This window comes from Harpia harpyja, chromosome 21 (genome assembly GCF_026419915.1).
Source record: "Harpia harpyja isolate bHarHar1 chromosome 21, bHarHar1 primary haplotype, whole genome shotgun sequence".
NCBI lineage: Eukaryota > Metazoa > Chordata > Aves > Accipitriformes > Accipitridae > Harpia > Harpia harpyja.
The window spans coordinates 1,039,867-1,059,903 of NC_068960.1; the positions used below are offsets into that span (position 1 = coordinate 1,039,867).

Below are 20,037 nucleotides of genomic sequence, written 5' to 3' on the forward strand. Positions count from 1 at the left end.
TAAACCAGCATTTACTAGTGATGAAACAAAAGTAACCCGTAAGCACGGGTTTTTGTTTTTTAATGTTCAACATACCTTTTTTTGAGCAGCTTCCTTCTTCTTCTTCTCTTCTTTTCTCTTTTTCCTTTCTTCCATCAACTGTTCTTCCTCTTCTTGCACTAAATCCCTGAACCACACAGTTTGTAATTAACTCTCCCAAAATACAATCTGTACACACTTAGATTCATTTTAGAACAATTATTTCACAGTGACACAAAAGGAACACTGGGGAATTTTATTTCTAATTGGATAATATTTCTATAGGGACTATGTACTTCCACTGCAAATCACAAGTGACAAAACTTGAAGAGCAGATGCAGTGTCAAGCTACATGTAAGCTTTTTCCAAAACTTATAATGAAGGCTTAGACATTAATTTGATTCAAAAGCCAGCGCAAATTCAGATGTTATTTAATCTCCACCTGCTATTGTGAATTCATATGACTGAGCTCTCACACATCACAGCTCCCCACTGTCACACGCAATCAGCCCTGACCCAGCACGGAGTTTGACTGCACTCAGCATGAGCCCAGCAATGGGTTCCTCCCCAGCCACGCACACCCCTTGGCATCAACACCGGTGCCTAGACAGCCATGCAGGAATTTGCATCAGCTCACTGATCTTAAACACTACCTCTGCCAAGAAACAACCAACACGTATGCATTTTCCTGCCTGAGCAGTGAGCTAATTCAACTGACTGTATATCTGTATGGATGGTACTGCTGATGTAAAGGACACATGAACTAGAAGGAACATGAACTGAAGAGCATGGTCAGACCAGAGCTTTCAATAGCAGAGCAGTTTTAGAGCATCTTAAATGAGTGACAAAACCGTAACTTGACAGAAGCGAAAACAAAACCTATTACATTAATTTAAATTCACTTAATACAAAGTTTTACATGCTAAAACAGAAGGCTTAGCAGCAACACCACTTTCCAGATTATGCTGTTTAAAAACAGACTTCAGCAAAGGCAAGACAAAAGGGAGAACATGGAAAGTAAAAAAAAGCAGAAAGAACTGAAGACATGCAAGCACACTTGCAAGCTATCAGGGTCAGTAAGAACTAATATCTGATACAAATTTCAGGATAACAAAAATAAACTTTTCTTTAAGGCCATGCTTAGAGAGATGCAGTGATTCTTGATGACAACGAGAACTAACTCCACACAAACACAACTGACAGAAAAGACTGTGGTAACAGGCAGACAAAAAAGCATTTGGGCTAATGGTGCAAAAAGCTTGTGACAACATGGAATGTGCAACTGAAGATCAGTTAGTTGTTTCATACGTGAGAATAAAAACAACTGCTCACAGAAAGAAGAGTTCTGAAGTTTAGAAAGTAACAACAAAGCTGAATAGAAAAATAAAACAGTGGCAGCAGTTTGCTTTTGTTAGAACACTGTAAAACAGAGGGAGAGGGAACATACTAATATTCAGTTACTTCAAAGTCTCAGATTCAGAGAATAAAGCATTTTTGTGTCCTAGAAAGCCTACTTGCAAGACTGTTCTTTGCCCTTTCACGGTCAGGAATGTTTCTAAGTTCAAAAGCTTGGAAGCTTTTGGCCCACAAGCCCTGACCATATAGTCAGGTGGATGAAATTAAAAAAAATAGGTTGAAAATCTTTTTCCACACCTCTTTCTGAGGCATGTATCTAGGTTACAACACACATCCCTCTGATGTCCTGAATCTTAACACTAGCTCCACCGCAAACCTACCCTCTCACTGGGCAAGCCACATCCTTCAGACAAGTCCTAATTTCTATGACACTTTGAATGGGATGTGGAAACAAACTCCACCCATGTTGAGTACATAAAGGAAGACGACACCAAATGTACTCTTTGAATAACCTTCAAAGACTAGTATAAGTCCTCTCTTTTAAATTAATGTTTCATATGCAACTGGTGTTCTCCCAAATCTGTACACACTTTCTATCCGATCAGCTGCAGCTAAAGTAACAAAAGGTGCTCAGATTCAAAGCTGCTGTGGAGATCTCTGGACAGTAAAACTGATTAGAGTCACATAGCTTATTTACTGTGGCAAAAGAAAAAGCCGAGAAACAACTGATGAAGGGAATTTACACCCCTGTTTGTGACAAGTGGTCTTGTCTGGTGTCTACCTTCAAAATTCAGCTTTCAACGTGAAAAGCACTGTTTTTATCTTTGCCACGCCTTTCACATACTAAGCAAGGCAAAACAGGAGAAGAGATTTTATTACGCAATTACTTTGAATGTGTTAAAATCTCCTTTAAAAAGTTACCCTCATTCAATGACACATGGTTCCACATACTCACATCATCAAACAGAAGACAGCCTTGTATACAAAACTTTGGGGGGAAAATGAACCAACAATGTCAATAAGAGGCAGTCAATAAGTGGTTTACATCTGCCTGGAAACACTGGGCTCCTGCCTGGAAACACTGGGCTCCTTTTTAACCCCAAACTACCTACAGCTACAAACCTCCAGTTTCAAATAAGATAATTATACATGTATGTCAGAAGCAATGCTGATTGAATACAGTAAAACATAAGATATTCCACGAGTATTAAAACTTTCATTACTTATTTAGATATATAAATAAGTGGTTAATTCTACTTTTAACACACCTCAAGTACCTTTCAAAATGAATGCAGACATCAGTTGGGGGGGGGGGGGAGTTTAAATTTTTTCTTTTTTAAAATCCACATGTGACTTCCAGTTCCCAGTTGCCCAGTTCCACTGTGGCAAATTCATATAATTTCCTCACTTTTTAATTAGACAAAACAGCACTCTTTCGGCACCTGCCTCTCATTGTAGGTGGTGCCAATGTAAGTAATACTGAACAGCAGTTCATCCAGTCTTCTCTTTATGGTAGCCAGCAGCTTATTATATTTTGCATTCTGCATAATACTGCCATTCTTTCAGAAGAGGCGAGTACCATGTTATTGCTGCCCATTTGAGTTCTACCTTTAAACTTCAAAACTGTTCTTTCGTCCTGTTGTGAGATTCTTCAGCAAGATGTTCAAAGTGGTTCTCCTACTAGTAAGGACAATGCCATAATAACAATACTTATATTTAAATTTCAAAGCTTGTGGCCACTTGGTTATTATTAATCAGATTCAAACAAAAAGAGATATGGTAGTATTTTCACATGACATTCACTGTAGAAGAAAAAAGGCGGCAATACTTAAAATATTTATAGGGCACAGAAACTTCTGAGACTATTAACATTAGCACACAAGACAAAAGAAATCATATGATTGCATTTTGGGTAACTGAAGCAGTTTTCTCAAATCTATTTTTATCACTATTAATACTGCCAGACAACAGCTATACTTTATCTAGATGGTAAAAACCAATTTGTCTGGGAGGAGGAAAGTTTTATATTCACAAAATTAACAAGTATTTCTTTACTTAATTGCAAATATCTTTTCTGATTTCTCTCTGTAAACAGAAAACCTGTGGAGCATGGCTACATGTATCTGTAAGAACAACTAATACAAACAGAAATCAGTTTTCATCCCTACTTGCCGAGATCTTTGTTCTCACTGCAAATCTGATTTCATCCTCTACTTGTTTCTTTTCCCAGTGCTCCCTTCTGTTGGAATAACACCGATTTATTGTATATCCAGCATCCCTTTCTCCTCTACCACTTTTAGGGTGACTATTACAAGTACTCATCAACTCATGCTGCATGTGTTAACAAAAGCAGTCTGACACTGCAGGTATTTACCAGAGATAGAGCTGCAGCATGCTTTGACAATGAGCAGTCAAACAATACCAGTATTATTTCCACCCTACATACGCAGAAACATACTACAGACAGACCACCGCTCTAAAAAGTTTCCACAGACCAAGTTCTGTCTTTTAAGATTCTCTAGTAACAGACAGCAAGCATTACAAACTTTTTTAAAAGAATTGCTTCTGATGTGTTAAGATATGCCAAAAAAAAAAAAAAATCAAAAAATGTTATTTCTGAGATCCCCCTGTATTCCAGTTGCACTGCAAGACAAATCACAAACCATTAAACACAACGTGGCTATTTTGCATTTTATCATAGTTTTATCATCTAGCTGCAAAATTCATTGAGGACTGTCTTACTGCAAAAAGCAATCTTGCATTTGCAATTAGGTCTCAAAAATTATTTCACGGACAACTAAGAGGTTAGTCATGTAACTACAGAAAACAATTACAGTCAGCTAGTTTCATTTAAAGCAATCCATTGGATACTTGGCAAATTTGAGGTGGTGATTAACCTGCAGTGACATCTGTGCACTATGAGTCAGTTTTGGCCCCCGCTGTCTTGTATCCTGAGCATTTGTAACCAAACTGAAGTTGGTAACACTGACCCTCAGTTTAAGTGAATTTGGAATAGTCCCAATTTTTAACAGGCAATTTGAATCAGTAAACATTACAAGAAGCATGTAGGTCTGAAATCAGTCTAGGAAAAAAATAGCTTCTATATAATCACAATTCATTCTGGATAGAATACACGATCTATTTACAGTTGACTTCTATGGAAAGAAAAGTCACCGATTCGCTGCCCTTCAGAAGGACAGTATTTCCTGAAGTACCACTGAGAATAAGAGATACCTAATCCAACAGAAAAGGCCAAGTACTGTATCTTCCTCCCGTGGCCAGGAAAAGTCGTGTCCATGGCCCTTCTCCTCTCACAATCTCATTGCCTCTGTGCATAATGCACAACTCCCTGCACGTGTGCTGCTGGGCTGACACCTTCCAGAAGCGCAAGTCCAACACCCATGTTGTATGAGCAGCAGTTCTCTGCCCACCTTGTCCCAAGATCACCCCAGGAAATCCATCACAAGCAGACTGTGCAACAGGAATTCTCGTCACCTTCCCATGACATCCTCTTTCCCAAAGGCTAGTTAGATCTGAGGAGGGAGCAAGCTATAATCCAGAGGAACTGTTCTGAAGATTCAGCCTATTCTGGTCACTACCCTTCCCAGAGTCCCGTGTCCACGGGTCTACCCAGCACTGGCTGTACACGTCAGTGTGAGATGGGGTTTGCTGCAAGACCTTAGCAAGAGATGACACCTGGGGAACAGGCTGTTGCTGTCAGATACAGTCAACCAGTCTGAAACTTGCCTCTGCTAGGCTGTGGAGCCCTGGGGAAACAGCCCTGCTCCCTCTCGACTGCCACATGATTTCATTGTTCCAGCAAGCCGAACAAGGTCTATGGGCACAGGTTAAACACCTCTGATGTAGTAAGTGTGTCAACACTGCAGGATGGTACGTTACCTAGGGTCGTCTACTGGAATGAAAGGTTATTTACAGGTTTTCTAATAACCTCAGAAGATTTCTAAGAGTTAAGAAAGCCACTAGCACCTTGTTTTGTATAACAAATTTCAACGTGTCACATGCAAAAACTACATTAACTGAAAAATCATTCAGCTTTTAGAAGAAAGCTATAGCACTTTAAAGAACAAGCAGAATGCAAAACAGTATTTTCACAGAAAAAGAAAAAAAGAGTAACTCGTCATTCCTGCTACTGCTAAATCAACAAGATTACATTTTATTTTTAGAATAGAGATGCTAACAACTAACATACCAATATCTCTGGAATATTCTACCACAGCATCATTTTTTTGTTTCCACACAGGAACAATGAAACTCCTAAATTATGACACTGTGATCATTCTACTTTCATGTATTTAAGAAAAACAGATTTTACATCACAAAGCCAGCTTAGAACACATAAAACCCCCTCCTATGATTAGTATCAGGACCCTATGTGAACCCTGAAAAAAAAAAAATTACCCACCTATATTTCATGACAAGTTTTTAAGAGAGTATTAGATTACCATTATAATGTTAAATCTCAGTGATTAGAAAGCAAAACTAACCCATTGTACAATTAAATAACAACAGTAAAGCCCTTACTGCCCATGTTCTTCACTGAAAACTGAGTATTTCGAGGAAGGTAGTCCTATTCCCACTACCCTCTTACATAAACATAAACCTGAAATACAAATTCAGATTTGCCTATTAAGTCATCACAGTCTAAAGCAGAACTCCTGAATTTCCATCTGACAGCTGAAAGTGCAAGTTTCCTTTATTCTTTCTAACACATTAATACATGGCCCTCTCAACAGACAGCAAATGATAGTATTTAAGCATGAGATACCAACACCCATTAGAACATATAACAAACAAGCTACATTTTTAATGCTACTGCTTCAGAAACAGAAGTGTTACGTAGTATTTCCCGATTATCATTTTAGACTTTAATAGCTACCTATTCCTGCTATATTATTCTTTGTGTACAGACTATCAGCAGCTTCATGTTACTTCAGAGCACATAAAAAGAAACACCGTAGGAATCCAGTCTCATAGTAACAAGACAAAGCCAGAAAATTAACAAGATCTTTTGCTGGGCTTTTCCCTACATCTGGGTAGATTTAATCCATCGACCTTGTGTGGTGAAAGTGTTTGTAGCAGCACACTTGGTCCATCAGGTGGCCAAATGACAAGCAATGGCTGAGAATTCTGATTCATAACATGAATATATAAACAGATCTCTATTATTTCCCCTATCAGCCATCCAACTTTCACTAAAACACATGTATAGGGAATTTCCTTTTCCTCCTATATAATTGGATTAGCTTGCTCAAGGTTAAATGGTCTTAGCAGAAGTGCAAACCTTATTTTTCAATTTAGATCAACTGAAAATAAAATACCCATGCCATACGAAATTCACATTTGAGACTGGAGCAAAGGCCTTCAGTTTAAATAGCTTAACTTGAAAGGTCCTTTATTTTCAAGTGAGACCCAAATGAAAATGGATCTTAATCTCAGGAGAGACTGCACATTTGATGGCTTTGAGAACATACAAGTAGAAGCTGCTATTATCTGCATAATTTTAAAACAGATTTGAGTATGAGATAAATATTTACCATTATTTATTTAAAAATAATTTTTTCTCCAATCGTGTACCTCAGCACGATTCTTGTTTATATAAGGGGAAAAAACCAACAAACCACCGAACACTTTCTTCAATTAAGCCATTTAAAAAAAAAAAAAAGTACTTTTCAATCTTCTAGGACAGGTATCACTTTGGCAAGAAAAAGTGCCTTGTGATTCGGTATGATTTCTGATACGAAGTCTTTCATTTCATTACCATCACAATCACATGCTGTTAAACGAAGAGCAGCTACATTCTTACTTCTACAGTCAGCATTCATTACTACTTCTTTGTCTTAAGTTTTGACAGTGTTAATTTTATTTTTGTATGGCTTGATTTATTTGGCTTGTGAACTGGAAAAAAGCTGTAACACTCAAAATATAAATATTACCTGAAATGTTTACATCAAATAATATTTTACTTATTACTTTAATTCTTGAGAAAAGTTCTATTAATCTTTAATTTCAAAAGCTCCAGCTTGGCATTGTAAAAATATCTGGGCTGCAACAGACATATTTAACCTCTCTTCTCACGTTACAGAAGAGGAGAACCAAGTATAGCTGTATTTTCCCTGGAAGACATACTGAGGATGCAATAATTAATGTTTGTGCTGCATGCTATCTTTGCTGTTGTAGTATACAAAAGGGAAACGTTATGCCACAACAAAATTACAATTCCAGTCACCTCACTGAAGAAATTATGGTTACAAGAAGAATTCTGACACAAGACATAACATCTAAGACATAGCACTGTATTATTATGATTTGAATTCAATATTTATCTCAGAGTGAAAGCATATATTACTTGCACGCAGCAAATTTCAACACCAAAATAAAACAGGTCGCCATTCACCATTAACGCCAGTTACCTCGCATTCACCGAAACCGAACTACCTACGCAACAGGATTGTATTCGTTGGGTTTCTGGATTCTTCGAGCTAGCACTAACAGTTAGAAATTACTCTCCACAAACGCTGCTAAAGACGCCAGCGCTATTACAGATGCTCAGGTACAGCGTTTGCTAGCCAAGCAGATACCTTCAACACTTGCAAACCACATTAAAGTCACGCTGCCCCACAAGATGGTGCTAGCACATTTTTAAAGATGCTGCTTCCATTGCCAACAAATGCTTTTAGAAGCCTTGAGGCTGTGAAGGGATTCTCCCAAAGGTATTGCATGTTAGGTGTCCTTTGAAGCACTTCAAACACTGTGAAGAACTGCACTGGGGTTTTTGGTGTCATTGCAATGGTCCTCCATGCCAAACACATCGAGTGACCAAGCACGGCACTGGTCCCAACCAACAGCGGGCAGGGGGGTCACGAAGGGGAAGCATTTGCTACTGGACAAAGGAGACCAGTTAAACAACTAGCCAGCCTCTCACTGGCTCTGTGTTACTAACTGAAGGTAAAAATATATTTATCAGTCTGTTTCTCAAAAGGACACACATCATTCAGCCTATTTATTGACAGCAGGATGCAGGAGACACTGACAGCACAGCTGCTACTGAATACCCAATCACCAACTTCTGCATTTACTATTTATGGAATTTTTACCTTCTACCCATTTACTACATGGAGTAAACATAAAAGTAAGAATTAGAAGTGATTAAACACAGTGGCTTTTGAAACCACTCTAAAATTTCCAGTGACAAATATATAAAATAAATTTTGGGGAAAATAAACAAACAAATCCTTTCCACCATTTGCTTTTCTTCTAGTTACAAATTAACCTGCAATGCTACAGGTGGAACACTGCCAGATAAGTATCTGGAATCTTTCAATCTGGAATTGAAAGATCTTTTACAATTCTGCAACGACAGTAAACATGTATGCATGCATGCATTACATATTCAACCTATGTCTGATATTCTACAGAGACTTTCAAACATATTGCTGAGACTTTTAAGTTTTGATGATTTTTCTGTATTCTGACCTACAAGTTCCCTAATCTTTAAAATTATGCAATTGCATACAACTGCCAATTAAAATTATTTCTCAGTTTCTATAAAAAAAAATAGCTAGCTTTTCTACCAAACCATCATTATACAAGAACCAATTATAAAATGGGTACTTTGATGAAAATGGATCCTCCAATTCCTTTATCAATGCTTCCCACAAAATAGTGCACTACACCAAAGAAAGCACTCTTCAAGTTCATGGAATAGAAACCAGTACTTTGAAGTTAACAAAAAAACCAAAACAAAACAACAAAAAAACAAATAAACAAAACCCACCAGTGCCTTAAATGGAAATGCTCTGGCAACTAAAACTACTCAGCATATTACACAGGAGCAAAGAAAGCCTCAGGCACTGATAACAAAACAAAAACACTTATTTACAGATGTTGTCTATGTCTGTTAATTCTTTCCAGCTATTAATGTATAGAAGAGGTGCTGCCAAGCTAAAAATTGAAACAATTACTTCAATGAATAATTAATTAGTAAATGTGTGCTACTTTCTTTTTTGGTTTTAAATACCTCAGTCTTTAAATTATCACCCTGAAAGTGAAGTGACAGAATTCTACCTACCATGTCTACCACTACCAATTATTTGGAATACTCATCTTTCCCATTTTCCTAATAGAGAAGCTGGCTCAACAGAACTATGTTCCAAACTACAAGCACTATAAATATGCCATAGTTCTGGAATAATATCTGTGTTACAGTTTTGCCCTGAAGTTTCATCTGAGATGTTCACTGCTACATAAGCATACAAAAGACAAATCTCTTTCCCAAGAAGTTTATCATCTAAATACACAAGACTTCAGCAGCAGCAATAAACAATCCCTATCTTCATTTAACAAACAGGGACCCGAAGAAGATAGATTAAACTGCTTCTCCATAATCACACTGGTCATGTAGGATACCTGTAACAGATGCACAAACCCAAACGACTGTTGAAGTACAGCATCTTAACCATAAGACCACCCATATTCTAGGCTGCTTCAGTTTTATTAATACAGAGTCAAGCAGTATACTGCACAACAGGTTTGCTGTCAGACTAGAAAAAGAAAAGGTAAACGCAAGTTACCTTATAGGCACAACCTGACAATTATGCATGACCTGAAAAAGAGTGTGTAAAGGAGAAAGGAATGCATAATTTTGCCTAAGTATCTCTAAAGGTCTTGAAAAGTATGAATAGAATGCTGCCTCTTTCCAATAAACTCTTCCCATTTGACAGCTGAAGTCTTCCCATAAGAAGTTTATCAGGAAAAAACACACACTCCCCCAAAACCCAACAGAAAATCAAGTCCTTAAATATCAACAGAAACAACTACATTTCTCACTGTTTCTCTATGCCTCTATCATTGAGCCATCCCAATTTTTTTCTACAGCAAATAAGGAAAGCCTTGTGGAAATATGGTAGTTATTCTAACATGGAACAGTAAAAAAAAAAAAAAAAAAAAAAAAAGCCACGTAGAGTAGTAACTTAGTAGAATACATGAACGAAATCTAGAGGTATACATGATTTTAGGTAAAAAGTTTGCTCTTCCAGAACATGGACAGTCTGCAACCAATGCAGATGGAATCTCTGCAGCAGAAACACAGGCGAATGAAAGCAATGTGTGAATCTTCCCTATCATTTGCATGCTTGTGAAGTAAGAGTCAAACTCCTGTGTTTGGGTAAAAAAAAAAAAAAAAGAAAAATTGTAAACATATTTCAGATATTTACCTTCTCTCAGTTCCACATAAATGAGGCAGGAAAGCCCTGTTTACCAAACAGAATTAAAAAGTTATTTCTTAAATGAGAAGAACTAAATGGTGATTTTTACTGGTCTTCATTTTAACCAAATTTAATTCTTGCATTTCTCCAGTTAATAATGGACAGTTCTTTTTCAGCAGTAGACTGAACAGGTGGCATTTAACTTGTAACGTTACGCAACAATACAGCGTGCAATAGATTTATTTGAATTATTGTCGCAAATCATGCACTATGCTTATTTTTGAGACCAGGAATATTTGCACAGGACTAGGCATGTATGCATTTTAAAGAGAACACAGACCAAAGGAAGATTCTTTTCTAAAAGGCCAGACAAGCCAAATTGTTAATCCTGAGTTTAAAATGGTAATCACTCCAACTGGATAAGCAAGCTGTAGTAAAAGCTATAATACTTATCCTATCACAAACCCACAGTTCTAGGCCAATATTCCTAGTAAGACAAAAAAGAGTATTTGCTACCCATTAATTTATAAGTATAAACTCCAAAGGTGACTTCAGAACATACACGAAGCAATGCCAACGTCCCATGGAGTTTACAGTCTATATATACACTATGCAATTTTAGATTAAGAAAAACTGTAGCACAGGTCTATTTACCTTTCCCAGGAAAAGATATTTGCTCTTTTATAATTTGACTAGGTCACTGCAAATTTAATAAGATCGTAAATAATGACGTTAGAGAAAGAATGAGGGCTATCTGTTGAGTTCTGCAAGAGTAAAACAATTAATCAGGCCTATCCAGAGTAGGCATGCCACAGTTTTATCAGGCTATGTGCTCACATGATGAAAACTCCGTCACTAAACATAAACCAGTTAGAATACAGGTTTCTGAAAACAACTGGTTTATTAACATTAACTTAAAACCAGTTCTGAATCTTTTAAATGAATAAAACATACACCTCTGTCAGACAACAGGGAGACCCATTCCATATCAGAATTTACTCAGTGAACCTTGTCCTGTCCCCATCCCCCACCAAGTTTAGGCAGTCCTAGTTTACTTTCACTTCTTGTCACTATCTGTCACACCTGCCAGTGTGACAAGAGATCTCTCTTAAGGTCATAAAAATGTGAAGATCTACTGACTTCCTAAGAGTTGCACCAGAATATTGTTTTGAACTTAGTACTCTGTCCACCTTATTTAATAGTTCTGAAATTGCTTCTGGCATCAAGTGTGCACCAAGTGCTTTCCACAGAATGTTAATGATTTAATTTTTTTTTTTTTTTACACAGCAGTTTGGTACCTTTTGTGGACAGATCACTTAAAGAGTTGCAATTTGAAATCATTCTCTTCAAGTAAAGTCCATTTAACAATTACCTTGTCATTGTATTTAAAAGCAATATGCCACATGTATCTTAAAGATTCTATGTATTTCAACAACAAAATGGGAAAAATTATTCATGCTTAAGCATATTACCAAAAAAAAGAAGACACGCTGACAGCAGGGGAAAGCCAATCAGCTTTCACAGTGTAATCATAAATCAGTCTGGAAGTTGGAGACTGATTAGGCACAGTAAATAAGAAAAAAGCAAGGTACCAGAAACTAATACTCTATCAGTTATATTCAGAGTTTCAGCATATTTCAAATGGCCCTAGTAGAAGTCTCTTTAAAAGCTTGCTGGCAAAAGTCCCTTTAAGGTCTAATTGAAAAAGAACACAAGAAGAAAGTAGGATGAAAGTCGAAAACAAAGAATGTAAACAACAGAAAGAAGTAGATATTTGCAAGAAAGTCACCGTACTAAAAATAAATGGTGCAGAAGAAATACCTTCTTAAATGCAGAAGTGATGTATATTACTGGCACAGAATTCTTAATTCAACATAACTCTTAACTCTTTACTCTTCAGCTAAGTAACTGAAAAAAGCAACTGCCCATTCTACAAAGTTCTCAAAAAAAACCTACACGCTAATGGGAAATTCACCATCTTTAACTCTTCAGGGAAAAAGATGCAAAGACCTAATAGTTATACGGCAACATACAGTTTGTGAGTTCAAAGCAAGTTTGTTGCCAAAACCAACTATTTCTTGCCTCCCAATGATATCTGCCTGCACAGTATAGGAAAAAACCAAACAAACCCTTCATTCATTTTTTTTAGTTATTGTTAGGTACTACAACTTAGGACAGAAAAGTAAGTTATTTTTCTCTTCAAAAACCTACCCTATTAAAGAAACTCTATTACAGAGCCCGATATTGTTATTATGCAAAAGAAACCGTGCTGAAAAGGTGCTTAGTCTACAGAATTAACTGAAATTGCAGAGATTTCTCTATGTGGTAGAGGAGCACATTTTCAAATTCAGGGGGTTTTTATCCTTACAATTAATGTGAGATTAAAGCTCCAGATAAAGCCCACAACGATTTCTAGCCCAAGGCCAACTCTTGTTCTGAACTGTAGGAGTGAATTTAAATGAGTATCTTACCTGCTTAGTTTTCTTTCGACTTCTTTGGTAGCTTTAGCTTCCAATTCTCTGGAACAGAAAGCGGTGTTGGTTTCCATGTCAACAGAATGCAGCACAAAGCAAAAAATAAAACTGGAGCGGGGTTAAGATACACACTGAGCTCCATATGTTGGTTTGTCAGGAGGAAGCGGGGAGACCACGGACTGCCAAGTAATCAAATGATATGTTTACCCAGGGACAGTGAGGCAAACGGAGCATAGCCAACACCAGCGGCTACCCTTCCCTACTACACAACCTCTACTTAATCGTTTCGAGTACTCCGCGGAAAGCGATCCTGCCGCATCACTTTAGCCCGAGAATCTGTTTAAAACACAGCAGCAAGATAAGCCCTCCTTGCCCTGCCAGCCTGCAAAGACCGGCGGCTACAAAGGGCTGCCGGCCCCGCAGGACCGAACAATAACGAGCACAGGAGGTCAAAGCTCAGCTCCGCAGGGAGAAACGTCGCTCCGGGGCAAACGCCGCGGCCCCTCCGGGGCCGAGCCCCTCCCGCCGCCCCGCCGGCTCCCGCCCGGGCGGGCACCGCTCCCGCGGGGAGCCCGCCCGCCCGCGACCCCGTCCCCCTCCGCCGGCCCGGGCCGCGGAAGGGCTTCCCCCTCCCTCCCGCCCCCGCCGCGGACCGGACCGGACCGGGCCGCCCCGGGGAGCGGAGGGGCTCCCCCCCCGCCGCCCGGCCCCTCCCCCGCCCGCGGCGGCCGGGCCCCCGCTGGCGCCTCAGCTCGGTTCGGCTCGGCGGCGCCCGCCCTTCCCGCCGCCCGGCCCCGCCCGCTACCTCATGTATGTAAAGTGCTCGGAGTCCGGCCCGGCGTGGCTGCGGCCCGGGCCCGGCGCTGGCGCGGCGGCTCTAGGCGGCCTGGGCCCGGCACTGCGGAGCGGGAGGGCCCGGCAGCTGCTGCTGCAGCACCGCCGCCATTTCCTGCCTCCTAACCCGGCCGGGTCCGGCCCCGCCGCACAGGAAGGGAAACCCCGCCCCCGGGGCAGCACGTCCGGGTCGCCGCGCTCCCCCAACATGGCGCCGCAGCAACCGCCCTAGCAACGGGGTGGCGGGGAGGCGAAGCGCCGTCGCCCTGACGTTGAGGCCGAGCCCGCTCCGAGGCCGGCGGCCGCCCCGCCGGGCAGCCCCGTTCCCGAGGGCTGCTTTGCGAAAGCCCGCCTGGAGGCCGGCCACGGCAACGCGTGGGGACAGGGCGACCTTTTGCAGGGCGCTGTTCCCCTCGGCCAGGTGATCCCTTTTGCACGGAGTGTACTGCTGGAGTTCTTAGTTATCCTGAAAACACACACGGAATTCCAAGCGCTGTCTCGTCAAACATCCTACGGAAAAGGGACGGTGGTTTCCCTGAGCAATGCAGGACGAGGCGCAGGCGGGAAGACGGCGTATGTTAGGGTTCCCTGTGTGGGACAGCTCTTTCGAGGCCTCGGCGCTGCTGGCGTGCCCAGCTCTGTCCCGACCTTTGGGGCGTCAATAACTGCCAAGGCTGATGGAAAAGAAACGTTAATGTGTAAATAACCACCACAGAGTACGGCAGACCTTCCTCTTATCCTTCCACTGACTTTATTTGGTTGAGGGAGGGAACGGAGAAGTATCTAGCACTTGCAAACCTAGCTAGAAATTGATTTATGTGAACATATAGCTTAATCCAAAAAGTACACAGAGATACTCTTAACTTCAAACACATAAAATGAAGAGGGAAGAATGTATGAGCCCCACTCTGCATTAATTGTACAGTAGAGACATCCCAGAAATTAGAAAAATCAAAGCAGTCAAAGGACTGACAGGGAATAATGGAGGAGAAGAACAGTAATGTCAAGACAGAGGGAAGCTGAGAGCAGACAAGAATTCACAGTCAACAGATCTGCATTCCTCCAGGCACTTCCCTGTGGAGAAGGTGGAGCTAGCATTGCGATGAGGTCTTCGTAGCCCAAACACTGCTGTCGAGGTTTAAGCCACACAAACCCAAAACAACTGCGAAAGTGAGAATTGGAAAATTCCTCAAAATGAAAGGGAAACGATTTCATTGTCCAACTCCACAGAATAAATAATAGCAAGAAAGTATTTTTTAATATTTTGTGTGTTTTTAGTATCTTAAAGTGTTATCACTGGCATCAATAAGAAGCATAGAATAAGGAGTTTGCTTACAATACTACTTTTAAACTCTTGAGTCTGTTTAACATACCTGCATATGAAAACATTATGGCTAATTTCTACTTCCAATTTCCAATGCCTACAGGATAAAATTAGAAAGATGCAGGTGCACCCCTCTTGGCAAACTAATAATAGAAGAGTGAATACAGATAATAGGTTTCTGTTTAGAAATTTAACTGAGAAGGAATTAGTGCCACACCAGGTACCCTGGTAGTGAGGATGTATCATACTTGTAGCTACATCTCTGCAGAACAAACTTTAAAAAATTTTATTGAGCTATATTAGCTTTCGATATATCCTGTCTGGTTGTAGGGCTCAGTTACTTTGGTGCACGGCAAAACTGACACTGAGATGGCTGCTTACTGGCATTCCTGCAATGAGTTCCAAAGCACTGGTTGAAAATACCCCAGCAGTCTGCAGAGCTACTGTTCAAGGGAATAATTGTTATTGTATGTGCCTACAGTACTGTTCAGGAGTTTAATTTTCTTCTCAACTCCCTTCCACTGTTCACATGGAAATAAGCATCATCCTGTCTGCTCTGTAACAAGAGCTACTGAGAAAAGTGGTTTTGGTGGCATAGGGAAGTTCTTGCTCTCTTTTTGCATCCAGCTTGCACATTATCACAAGCATTTACCAGCCCACTTTCAGTTGGCCTTTATCATTCTTATTAATGCTAGTGAAAAAATGAATGCTATTTTATTGACCTGTAGAATAAATGGATGGCCTGGACAAATGAGCAATTGTCTCTGGAAATCTGCTGCAATATCCACTGTCTTTCTGCCAGCATGAATGGAGTATTTTTCAGCTGGAGAAGATCCTACATTATTAAGGAGGAGCATTTATGACAATGCAGTGTAGCCAGTAAGGGTATTTTCATCCTCTTCTTAGAGGCTTAATAATATGGTGTGCATTGCTGTGAGCCGAACATGCACATGCATAAAGTGTTTGTATCATCTTCGATGTACTTAAAAGGGCACTGACAATTTGAAATCGGTTTCTCAGCTTCTATTAATAAGTTGTAAGTTAATTTGGTCTTGTTTATTTTTCTTCATATGAAAAAGTTTGGATTGTCATGTAATAGTGTGTAACTGAAAGCCATTATTTCCTGGTGTCTGATTCAGCTTCCTGTTACTGTTTCATTCACAGCAGTCCTATTTTATCTGTCTTTAAAGGCACTACCCTTGATGTAGGAGGACTGCTGTTAAGTCTGTCCTCAGTTAGGAAGGCTAATAAATGCATTATGTACTCCTGCTATGTCATTTTGTTAACTGTATTATGCCACTGTCAATAAAATTCATAGTCAAGGTCTGTAGCTTTCTTTATTATTTTAGATTGTTCTCTAATTTTATTTATGCACATGCTCCTAGCGACTAGACTGCTGCAGCGACTGCTTCCATTCTGCCTTGTAAATACTGCAGCTGGTTATACATTGTCAGCAAATCTGCTGCATTAACTAGCCCTCTATTACTTAACCCATCATCTCCTTCTCGCATCAATGTCATGATCTTACCTCTTTCACCCTCACAGGTAATGCTTTCTTTCAGCTAAGTTCTTACACATATGAAACTGGCTGGTGAACTCCTGGATACACTAGAGAAATTCAGGCACCCTCAAATAGGAAGAACATTTTCTTCAAGAAGGAACAGAAGGTTGAACTTCGCCCATGCAAAACACTGTTAGTCAAAGCAGTGGTGCTTAATAGGTCATGGCAGCTGGGTGGAAGCAGCACTAGATAGCCTCTCCTTGTTTTAAACCCTGCTGCAGAACTGCATATTGATAGGCCTTCTGCTCTGAATTCAGATTTCACCAGTCGACTTGTCACCTTGCAGAAGATGTTGTGGAACATGCACGACGGTGTAGCAGGGTACACACCTGAACTGTGCTGACTGGCCCCACTTCCTATCAGAAACAAGGGAGGGTGGTGGGGAGCAGCTCCAGGAGGAGTTGTCCACCAAAGAACTCTAGCTGCATCTTCTGAGCTCCTGTTGTCCCTTCTGATTTCCGTGCTGCTCCGAAAAGCAAGGCAATCCCATTAGGTCCCCTCCAGAATACGTCCAGTGTTAATCACCCACTCTTGGCTTTAGCTTTAATACGTGTTTTGTTGAGCGTAAGGTTATTTGGGAGCCAAGGTCTAGGTCACCTCCTCTCCTGCTTACTACATTTTTTTAGTTCATTCTTTGTTCTTTTACTCTTGTGTTTATTGGAGCTTGGACCTCTGGACTCTTTGCTAAGGTCCTAGTTTCTGATTCTGCCAGTAAAGGGACAGGAAAATAACACCTCTGCACTTAAAAAGACATATGTAACCCTCTGGTTTGGGAGCAGCTCTCAGCTGAAGAGTAGATAAATCCTTAACACCCATCTATGAAATATCAGCCCTTCTCTTCCTCGTGGGCTCACTGTCTCTAGGAACGACCATCTTCCCAAGCGGGGACAGAGTGCTCTGGGTACCGTACGCAGGGAGGAATCCGGTTAATGCTGCCAGTGATGCTTCCTCCACACCCTGTCACTGCTGTCCTTAGAAAGGCAAAGTGTTCGCATGCATTACAGCATGTTGATAGGCATCACCTAATGTCCACCCAGGCTAGCGCCTGTGCACGTTTTGCTGTGCTAGATTACTCGGTTGGGAGGTGTTTGCCAGCTGGGCCTGCTGGAGACTTCCATCCATCCCCGCTCCCTTTCCCCGGAGAGATGGAGGTGTTTGGAAGCCGTGGCTGTGGCTCCTGGTCTCTCCCATGTCCGGCGGCCGAAGCTGGGCTCTGGCTGGTGCAGCAGCCACCCTCCTGGCCTGCCTGCACCTCTTCCCGCTGGTGGGAGCGGGAGGACGAGCGGAGGAGCTGCGGCGTGTAGGGATTGCAGGGAATAGCGGAGGCCGCTGTGGGAAAAGCCCCACGGCTTGCAACGAGCCGGGGATTGACTCTGCTGCTGGAAAGGGGTGGAAGCAAAGGCTCTCTGTGCAGGGGAGAGCCTTCTCACACCGGCCGGCATGTCTCTCAGCACAGATGCTTCCCGGGTCTGACCTCTCTGGTCTAAGCAAAACAGTGAGGGTTTGGGATTTGGGAAGCGTTGTATTTGGTGGTGTTAGCACTGCGGTTAGACTGTCAGCCACTTTTCTGTTGTGCATTTGGATGGCTCCGAAGCGCTATGGTCATACATGGAATTAGAAGTAATGGGAACAACTATTCAAGGGCAAACGACCTGCCCTGCATTAAGGCAGCTGCCAAAGATGGATCTTTGCTGTTACATTTTCACCACTCGGTAAACATGCCCTTCTGGGCAGTGATCCCCAAATATCTTTTCCCAGCAACGGCAGCCACCATCTGCACTCTGCCAGCCTGGCATGCACACGGGTCCTCCCATCTTCAGATCCCCATTAACTTTTTAATTAGGATTTTCATATAATCAGAGTGAGAGCATAAACTGCAGGAGACACAGAAATGTACCGACTGAAAACGGTTAAAAATGAGCTGGCGCCATTTCAACGTTTCCCATCCCCTCCACCCTTCCCCTTTATCTGCAGTTTGCTGTCAAGGCTTCACGCAAAATGAAGGCTTCAGCATGGAGTTGGAAAGCCAACATATTAGAAAATACTTTCTGCTTAATGTCTGGGGAAAATAAAGCAAGGGGCTGCTTTTTTAAGGTGATGTGAGACGTGCAGGCCTGGGAATGTGGAGAATTCGCCATCAATAACCCTTTGCCGCTTGTTACATTCAGCATCATTATACAGAATGAAGATGCTGTCACAAGCAAAACAGATTGTTTTCAAAATTGCACTTGACTTAAATAATCTAAATGAGCTGATCTGACAGACAAGGGAAAACAGTCATCTCATTAACACAGAGGCTCTGTGTGTTACTCTGCTAGGAGGCTCCTTTCCTTGTTCATTGTAGTGGCTTTATTTACAGGATTTAAAAATAGCTCAGCCGATGGTAAGAGGTGGCGTTACAAAGGTACCAAACAGGCAGCGCTTACTCATAGAAACAATGCCTGCCCAGGAGTTGCTCAGTTAAGTCAACCGGACTATTTATGTTGGTGAGGAACATTTGGGTCTCTCTAGGATCCATAATTAGGAGGAAAAAGCACAAATGACAAAGTTGAAAGTTGCTAACAGAAAGTGTTCGGCTTGCCTTCCAAACAGATCTGGAAAACAGCTAGCAAAATCTTATGCTAAGGCTCGTGATTAAACAGTCGGTGCCTATTTTGCAGGCTGCAGTAGCAAACAATCATTAGATCTGTGCTCAGGAGAAGAAAATTCACTGCCTTGCCTCCAGGCTCCCAGTGCCTTTCCAGCATTATCACCGTTACACAGAGTGATCAGAGCAGGGGAGAGCAGGCACTTGGGGTTATTAAATGAGAATTTAATCCTACCCTTTAAATCAGCAAAAAATTATAAAAGATAAAGAATTTCCCTGTGTTTTAAAGCTAGTCCAACTTGCTTTCCCTGATCTGCGTTTGGGAAGGCTGCCAACTGCAAAATGGAATCGCTGAGCCTGGATTTCACTCTGCATCCAGCCAATTACGCTGTCCTCACATCCCTGGTGCAGTGCAATAGATGTTTCCAATCTTTATTTATTTACCAGGGCTGCATTGCACTCAAAAGAAAATCACACTGATGGGCTCATTGCCTCTTTCCCTTTTTGCCCATTCCTGCGCTCTGCACTGGTCAGGCGTTAGCAAATACGCCCCAGTCCAAATTGCTCATGGAGCTGGTCGGAGGGTTTCCCCCGGCTCTGAAGCTCCCCTCGAGATGCTGCTGCAGCGGTGGGGTCCGGTTGCCATGTCCCCTGGGCAT

At 41.3% G+C, this 20,037-nt stretch overlaps 1 protein-coding gene across 16 annotated transcripts in view; it reads right to left on the reverse strand.

The window, feature by feature from the left end:
* Positions 1–20,037, reverse strand: part of TNRC6A (trinucleotide repeat containing adaptor 6A) — a 105,235-nt gene that overhangs the window by 40,266 nt on the left and 44,932 nt on the right. For 9 of the 16 annotated variants that reach the window (XM_052773377.1, XM_052773364.1, XM_052773367.1 and 6 more), the window contains exons 5-7: positions 13,070–13,117; positions 10,608–10,643; positions 76–166 (exon numbers count right to left, since the gene is read on the reverse strand). In XM_052773377.1, coding sequence (XP_052629337.1) covers positions 76–166; positions 10,608–10,643; positions 13,070–13,117 — 175 coding nt within the window. Of the gene's footprint in view, positions 1–75; positions 167–2,651; positions 3,086–10,607; positions 10,644–13,069; positions 13,118–13,204; positions 13,276–13,877; positions 14,117–20,037 lie in introns of those variants that run through there. The other 7 variants (XM_052773361.1, XM_052773373.1, XM_052773370.1 and 4 more) reach the window with 7 other exon arrangements.